The sequence below is a fragment of the Ostrea edulis genome, chromosome 1 (assembly GCF_947568905.1).
Source record: "Ostrea edulis chromosome 1, xbOstEdul1.1, whole genome shotgun sequence".
NCBI classification, from domain to species: Eukaryota; Metazoa; Mollusca; class Bivalvia; order Ostreida; family Ostreidae; genus Ostrea; species Ostrea edulis.
Window position 1 is genome coordinate 23,343,358 of NC_079164.1, and position 9,721 is coordinate 23,353,078.

The 9,721-nt window shown below is 33.2% G+C and overlaps 1 protein-coding gene across 1 annotated transcript in view; it reads right to left on the bottom strand.

Annotated features, from left to right (window-relative positions):
• Window positions 1-6,162: 6,162 nt before the first annotated feature.
• The window catches only part of LOC125663723 (protein MTO1 homolog, mitochondrial-like), a 71,504-nt gene continuing 67,945 nt past the window's right edge, over window positions 6,163-9,721 (bottom strand). Inside the window, exons 15-16 of the mRNA XM_048896053.2 lie at window positions 7,359-7,416; window positions 6,163-6,307 (exon numbers count right to left, since the gene is read on the bottom strand). Coding sequence (XP_048752010.2) covers window positions 6,197-6,307; window positions 7,359-7,416 — 169 coding nt within the window. The 3' untranslated portion in view covers window positions 6,163-6,196. The remainder of the gene's footprint in view (window positions 6,308-7,358; window positions 7,417-9,721) is intronic.

Genomic DNA, 9,721 nt, shown 5'->3' on the forward strand with positions numbered 1-9,721 from the left:
AACTAAAACATGTATTTTCGGATAAGATTGGAAATAGGTCATGCTCATAAAAGGGAATTACAAATAGATTTATAATTTGTATATCATAAAAAGGTTCGGAAACTAACTGACAAGAATATATAGACCTGTTTCCTTAATTGATTACAGTAATACGATTGACTTAACCAAACTGAAACAATTTATACAAGTCTAATAAAATTATTGCATATGTTGAAAGGAAAGAAATACAAGTATGAAAAGAGGAATGTCATAATTAAACAGAGATAAGCTAATATTGATATCTGCTACAGAGGTATACAAAGGGTATAATATAATGAATCAACACGGAATTTTTTGGATTCGTCAATAGATTGATGAAAGGGAGGTAAATCACTTACACTTTAGAAGCAAATTAAAATCTCTTGGATTTTCCTTGACATCTAGAATTGGTATATCAACCATTATTCATAATTGTGAATTAAAAATTGTTTGTGATGATCAAACTGCAAGACCAAGGAGATTCCACTAATCCATAAAATGTATTTATAAATTTGGGGGGGGGGGGGGTAATTATAAAAGAATTTTTATAAAACATCACTGATTTTTAGAAATGTTTTTGGTGCCCTCAACAAAGCATCTAACCTAGCGACCAGATCTGAACTAGGAGTACTTCCATTACGTATTATATTCAAGTACTAGTCTTTACGGAATACATTATACAACTTGAAATAAACTATTTTAATTTACAGTATTTAAATACTGTAAACACTGGCCAATGCAAACACACTGTTCATCGTCGCAAACCACGGCCAATATTTACGATCCTCTCCCATAGGAGAGAGCTATATGCGGACTCCGGACCGTGGCTTGAGACGATGACAAGGGTTAGGATAGTTTACTTTTAAAAACAAACGTGTGCAGTTCTAAGATGTTAAAACGTGTTCTGTACTTAGTATTTAAACACTATTGGTTGAAAAACGTAAAATTCATATATAAGAAAATAATAAATTTTAATGACTATACTGTGAAACGCCTCTCAAGGATCAACTGTAAACTGTATTTGCGTCTGTCTTTCTAAAAAGCTCCGTCAGATTTAATCAACTGTAAATTGAAACAGGTTGATACTGCTAACCTAAATATTCCTAGAGAGGAACACTTTCCATATCATCGTCAAATATTGTAGAAGCTAAATCAGTATAAAGTACGAGTTTTTGCTTGTGTGTTTTTTCTAGAGATTATGCAATGAGCATAAGTATTGTTGTTATATTTTGATGTACTACATATTGGTTGGCTCGATCACCAAGTGGTTACGGATTGGGGGGGGGGGGCATTTAAAAAAAAATACATGTAGTCTTTCATCTTGAAATGCAACCTCTCTCTTTCTCTCTCTCTATATATACATGTACTGTATATCCCTTGAGAGATAAAAAAAAAATTGCTGTTTAGTTGTTCACACTTCGCTTCAGTAATTCATCTATTTACAAGTTTCGGGGGAATAACAAATTTAGAGTTGAAAAGGAGTATTACCAGTTCAAAATACTGCAGTTTACCTACGTTTAAATTGTAAATAAAAAGGATAAGATGTCGTATTCGTTTTTCCTAAGAAAACGCTTACTTTTTTATGTAAAATTTTGAACGGCTTTGAATATTTCTTTATGTGTGTCTTTGCTTGGATTTTTGCTCTCGTATAACAGAACATTCAAGATTGTGTTTAATGGCAATTTTTAGAAGTTTTTTTTTTCTCGAAAGTGTGTGTAATTTGGACATTTTGCCATGGTATTATACTTTTTCTTTTCACATGTGATCTACAAATGTTAATGCTATGGGTGTCAATACTATTTAAAGTTAACATAGGGAGGCGGACTAGCAGAAGTTGTAAAAATTGTTTCCGAATCATTTTGCTACGGATCTTCATACCGATTGTTAGACCGTTCTTGGCACACTGATTTTGACTACGGATAACTCCGTTTACCTGATCAAGATATAGGACTCACAGCGGCTGTGACCGGTCGACAGGGGATGTTTACTCCTCCTAGGCACCTGATCCCACCTCTGGTTTGTCATGGGGTCCGTGTTTGCCCAACTCTCTATTTTGTATTGCTTATAGGAGTAATGAGATTGATCACTGTTCGTTATCTTCACCTTTCATGATAATGATTGTTTTATTTATATATGTGATTAACAATGCAATAAAGTATGTTTAAACTTACATAATTTTGATTATTGATCTAGAAACATTCCAAGAAAAAAATAACATCAGTAGGCAGATCAAAATCTTTGAAGATTACTAATGTAGAACTCTAGCAGTGTGTGTTTTTATTGTAATTGATTATATACATGTTTTAAATATTTTCGATAAAAATATTATTCAAATATGTACACGTTTTAACTTATAGATCCACCCCATACACCTAGTGGTCAAGTTTGTTTTTGTGTATTGTGAGTACTAGTTGTATTCAGATGATTTGAAAGTACCAGTTGACAAAGACCTAGCCAAGATATTTTAGACCTAGTACAAACTGGACAGTAAGTATTTTCTTTATCATCATATCTGTATGATTGAAATATAAGGGGGGGGGGGGGGGGGGGAGTAAATTTGAAGCAAAATCTTGTAATTTTCATTGAAGTGAAACAAGTTGAGTGGTTTTACAAACGAAATATTGCATAGACTTTTTTTATTCATCAGACTCAGTTTTGGAACAACCAGTTAGCACATCAGTAGTAAGGACACTGGACTCTGTTCTATTCAATGTTTATATATTATGACATAGAGTATTGTAATGCGCTGATAATGAAATGCGAGATACATATATATAATCTACACTAACGAATAACTGTTTGTTATTTGATTTTATTGTGATTCGATCTGAAGATAACGCATGTGATATCTATATCAGGGTCAAAGTGTATACCGGGGTACACAGTTATACGTAATAGACAATAAATGGATTAACCTAAGCCACGAGTTGCGGGTTTGACTTCCAATATATACATAGTAATCAAACCGGATTCACAGTGAAGATTTTTCCTTCTCGTAATAATGAGAAAAGATATCGGAGCTAGGTAATTAATTGAAAGGATCGCATGGGTAATTACGAGAAAAGATCTCAGAGGTAATTACGAGAAAGGAACTCGTAATCATGAGAAAATCTCGTTTTTGAAAAGAAGATTTAAAGTCATCATTTCCTCACTTCATAGAGAGAGAAGGGGTAGACCAAAGGAACCTTTCGTGTGTGTGTGTGTGTGAGAGAGAGTGCGTGTGTACCCCGGTATACACTCTACAGCCCACATTTTTTGCTCATTGATTTGATACTTTGGTGTGTAAGTGAGCATTCTACACGTGTGTGCGTAACACTGAGCTTGTAGACACTCTGGAGACCACATTTTTTGTTCGATTGATTCGCATGTAGCTTTGTAATCAAAAGAGGAAGAACCCCATCAAGAACCCCATCGATTTTCAGATCAAAAGGTCACAATGGAACTTCATTTGAAAAACTTGTAGACACACTATAGGTCACATGGCTCGATTTATTTAATACTTGTATAGCTTTACTAACGGGAGAGAGAACAATATTGATTTTGTGGTCAAAAGTCACTACGGGATTGCCTACATTGCGCAGAGATGACCCGCTTTGCGAAGCTCTTGTTACAAATATTTCTCGTTATTCAAATATCTCGTAATTACAAGGTAATATTTAATTCACAAATAAATTAATTTCATAGAATAACAAGAGGTACTGTGAGCAATGCTCACTAAGAATACCCCCCGCTTATCCCAATCTCCCAAAGGGTGTTGGTAATAGGTATAAACTACCTCTTTTCTGAGTGTAAAAAACAAATGGCATGACAAACCGAACCATATTGCTACTTCGATGTCCAGTGCGCGTGACCTTTGACCTTTTGACCCCAAAATCAATAGGGAACATCTTCATCCCATGGGTAGTCCATATGTATGATATGGTGACTGTAGGTGGAAAGGATAACGCTTTAGAGCCCGGAAACCATATTGCTACTTCGATGTCCAGTGCGCTTGACCTTTGACCTTTTGACCCCAAAATCAATAGGGAACATCTTCATCCCATGGGTAGTCCATATGTATGATATGGTGACGGTAGGTGGAAAGGATAATGCTTTAGAGTCCGGAAACCATTGCGTCTACAGACGGACGGACGGACGGACAGACAGACGGACAACCCGATTCCAGTATACCCCCCCCCCCACAACTTGTTGCGGGGGGTATAATAAACCGACAAATTGTTACCATCCATATTATTTTGTTTTTCTTTACGCAACGGTGAGGAGTAGGTTTGTGATTATATTTCAGACGACAAGACATGGTCCAACTGTCCCAGTGTTAATCACATTTCGTGGCACACAGTCACATCATACTTCACCTATAACACGATCCGTCATCTGAATGAATGCGATATATTGAAAAAATGTCCTTCAGATCTCAAAACAAGAAACTGTCACGTCAACAAGTAATATAAAAAGTCTCCGTTTATCGAGGAATACCGTTTAGAATCAAGGGGGGGGGGGGGGGGGGGGGGCAAAAATAAAACCCCACAAAACCCTTCTTCCTCGATATTACTATACCAGTGTTTTAAATTTTCCTCGATGTTAACTCAAATAAAGAATACAAGATATATATTAATAAATGTCTAACCCCCCCCCCCCCCCAATACTTTATTCAAACAAAGAATAGAATAGGAACCAAGTTACAAACATTTATGTCCTTAATTCAATCCAGTTAACATTATTTTATTAGATGTGAGGGAATTCAACATTGAATTTTGATTACTATTGTCCTTAATGTTGGTTATGTAGGTAAGTCAGGTGTTTAATATGGACACTTTTTTTTTCTTTATTTGCACGACATTCGGAAAACGTTTAAGAACAATATCCTAAGCCTTTACATGTCGATTGCAATCAAAGACAGTGACCCTTTCTAAAAGTCTTGCGACCAATAAAATACATTTCTAATGTCGCTGGCTTATACTTTAGATAACTTTTATTTTGCGAGACTTTATTTTCACGTGAATACAATAATGTATTTATTCACGAAACATAATTTTTCTGATTCATTATCTATTGCTCAAGTCTTCAATATGCAAGAGTTTATTTGTGAGAGATAAGTTTCGCTAATGGCTAGTCTCACGAAATTACACGTAAATAATATTCTCGCGAATTATGTTTTATAGTACTCATGCGAGTTTACTATACCTCAAGTAAACACGGTACATAATACACCCGTGAAATGCTTACATAGGGTGTTTTTCTTGTGCTATAATTTGTATAACTTTGCTTCAGGTAGTATCAGCCATCATGAGGCTGTGACAAACTTTCATATGAACAAAGGGTCTTAGCTTAAAAATTGAGATTTCCTCAAAATGGACCAAGTTCAACAACCTGCAATTTTTTCAAAAATGGAAGAAAATCAAAATCCTTCCCCAGATGCACATCTTCAGTACCTATACAAACACTCCACAAAATAAGAAGGTCCTCACTTGAAAACTGTGGGAGGAGTTGGGCAGACAAATTATGTACCCTTCATAGAATATTAATTTCTAAATAGACTAAGTTCAACAACCTGTAATTTTCTCAAAAATTGTAGAAAATCAAAATCCATCCCACATGCACATCTTCAATACCCATACAAACACTCCACAAAATAAGAAGGCTCTCACTTGAAAACTGTGGGAGGAGTAGGGTGGAGAAATTATGTACCCTCCATATAATAATTATTTCCAAATAAAGGGGCAAAACTCCTGGAAAAAAGGTCGAAATGGATCAAAATTGCAGTATGATCCAGAGTGACCCACAAAGAAGCTACACAACAAGTTTCAGCATGATATGTGAAAGGGAAATGAAATTATAAAGAGAAAACCCCGAACGGACGGACAGACAGACGTACAGACATCGCTGTACCATAATACGTCCCGTCTAAAGACGGGCGTATAAAAAAACAACCAAAACAAGTTCTACCACCTGCATGTATTTATAAAATACTTAGTTTTGCTCATTCAGGAATATATGAGTGAAGAATTAGAAATAGTGTTTTAAGATGTTCATGTTGATTGTAAGAGTTTTTGTGAAAAGGACCACAGTTTCTTAATGGACTGAACAATATATGATATGGAAGTGTTATTGTTGTACGAATCATTTCCCAGAAAAAAACAAGAGTCAAGATAAAATAATTTAATTAGACTTTCTTTCATCATCCCCCTGTGCCAGCACTGTGGGGTTTTGTCAATCTTTTTTTCACAAATTGCAACAACTTTAACAAGGCTAGTGGGGTGACTCCCGGGATTCTACTGGCTGCAGCAATCTGAAAATACCCATATATTCCTATCAACATACATCTAATCAAGCATTTAAATTATAAACTAAAAGCAGAAGAAAGATCTGAACAAAGGAAGGTTTCTCAATTTTTTTGTTTAATAGCAAATCTCATTTGTAGTAGAGATTACAGTAGAACATGCTTACAGCGAAGTGCTGGGGACAAATACTTTTAAATTTGATTCATTATAAATGTAATTCATTTTATCCAATAAGTTCATAATACATTTTAAAACTACAGAGGTTGAAAATCATTAAGTGTGAAATAATTATAAACATGTTTGATGAAACCATAATTTACTACAAGTGTGAATTCAATGCATATTCATTGTAACTGTGTTTTACTGTAAGTGTGAATTCATTATAAGCGTGTTCGCTGTACCCATGTTTTACTGAAGGTGTGAAATCATTATAAGCGTGTTCACTGTAACTGTGTTTTACTGTAAGTGTGAAATCATTATAAGTGTGTTCACTGTAACCCTGTTTTACTGTAAGTGTGAAATCATTATAAGCGTGTTCATTGTAACCCTGTTTTACTGTAAGTGTGAAATCATTATAAGCGTGTTCACTGTAACTGTGATTTACTGTAAGTGTGAAATCATTATAAGTGTGTTCACTGTAACCATGTTTTACTGTAAGTGTAAAATCATTACAAGTATGTTCACTATAAATGTGTTTTACTGTAAGTGTGAAATCATTATAAGCATGTTCACTGTAACTGTGATTTACTGTAAGTGTGAATTCATTATAAGCATGTTCACTGTAACCGTGATTTACTGTACCAGTATGTGGTTAACAAAGAAAGATGTAAATAAACACCTATATGTACAGTAAAACACGGATAAATATCACACCTCCATGCAGGGCCAATGGAAAACAGTTTGTTATAATCAAACTTCACAATATCCAATACAATTTTCGTTATTTTATTTTCATAGGGAATGCATATCACTTCGCATATCATTATAAGCATGCTTTACTGTACGTAAGTTGTCTGTAACTAGAAAATATTTCAATCGTAGGTTATTTTGTGAACATACAGAAGCTGGCCGGGCATCATCCAGTTTTACTCGAACCTCCAGAGGAATCTCGTTTAATCTAAATAGCAAAAGAATCTTACGTATGAATTATTGTATTAGCTTTAGAATTTTACTTCAATTGTTTATGCCATATTATAATACATTATGTGATACACAATAAATATTTGTTATCAACCAGTTTTGAATTCCCATTTCTACAGTTTCTATTCAATATACATTATAAATGTTATAACAAGTTCACACATGTACTTTTCATTTTTTCACACAACTTGGTTTACATTGCAATTAGTACGAATTAAACTGCAGTGAAAACAAAGCTGTATACAATATATATAGTACACATATATAGTACAATACCTGAGGTAATCTATGTGTGTATACAGTATATATATAGTACAATACCTGAGGTAATCTATGTGTCTATACAGTATATATACAGTACAATACCTGAGGTAATCTATGTGTGTATACAGTATATATATAGTACAATACCTGAGATAATCTATGTGTGTATACAGTATATATATAGTACAATACCTGAGGTAATCTATGTGTGTATACAGTATATATATAGTACAATACCTGAGGTAATCTATGTGTCTGTATACAGTATATATATATAGTACAATACCTGAGGTAATCTATGTGTCTGTATACAGTATATATATACATATATATAGTACAATACCTGAGGTAATCTATGTGTGTATACAGTATATATATAGTACAATACCTGAGGTAATCTATGTGTGTATACAGTATATATATAGTACAATACCTGAGATAATCTATGTGTCTGTATACAGTATATATATAGTACAATACCTGAGGTAATCTATGTGTGTATACAGTATATATATAGTACAATACCTGAGATAATCTATGTGTGTATACAGTATATATATAGTACAATACCTGAGGTAATCTATGTGTGTATACAGTATATATATAGTACAATACCTGAGGTAATCTATGTGTGTATACAGTATATATATAGTACAACACCTGAGATAATCTATGTGTGTATACAGTATATATATAGTACAATACCTGAGGTAATCTATGTGTGTATACAGTATATATATAGTACAATACCTGAGGTAATCTATGTGTGTATACAGTATATATATAGTACAATACCTGAGGTAATCTATGTGTGTATACAGTATATATATAGTACAATACCTGAGGTAATCTATGTGTCTATACAGTATATATATATAGTACAACACCTGAGATAATCTATGTGTGTATACAGTATATATATAGTACAACACCTGAGGTAATCTATGTGTCTATACAGTATATATATATAGTACAATACCTGAGGTAATCTATGTCTGTATACAGTATATATATAGTACAATACCTGAGGTAATCTATGTGTGTATACAGTATATATATACATATATATAGTACAATACCTGAGATAATCTATGTGTCTGTATACAGTACATATATAGTACAATACCTGAGGTAATCTATGTGTCTGTATATAGTACATATATATAGTACAATACCTGAGGTAATCTATGTGTCTGTATACAGTATATATATACATATATATAGTACAATACCTGAGATAATCTATGTGTGTATACAGTATATATATAGTACAACACCTGAGATAATCTATGTGTCTGTATACAGTACATATATATAGTACAATACCTGAGGTAATCTATGTGTGTATACAGTATATATATAGTACAATACCTGAGATAATCTATGTGTGTATACAGTATATATATAGTACAATACCTGAGGTAATCTATGTGTGTATACAGTATATATATAGTACAATACCTGAGGTAATCTATGTGTCTGTATACAGTATATATATAGTACAACACCTGAGATAATCTATGTGTGTATACAGTATATATATACATATATATAGTACAATACCTGAGGTAATCTATGTGTGTATACAGTATATATATAGTACAATACCTGAGGTAATCTATGTGTGTATACAGTATATATATAGTACAATACCTGAGGTAATCTATGTGTGTATACAGTATATATATAGTACAATACCTGAGGTAATCTATGTGTCTGTATATAGTACATATATATAGTACAATACCTGAGGTAATCTATGTGTCTATATACAGTATATATATAGTACAATACCTGAGGTAATCTATGTGTCTGTATACAGTATATATATACATATATATAGTACAATACCTGAGGTAATCTATGTGTGTATACAGTATATATATATAGTACAATACCTGAGGTAATCTATGTGTGTATACAGTATATATATAGTACATTACCTGAGGTAATCTATGTGTCTGTATACAGTACATATATAGTACAACACCTGAGGTAATCTATGTGTCTGTATATAG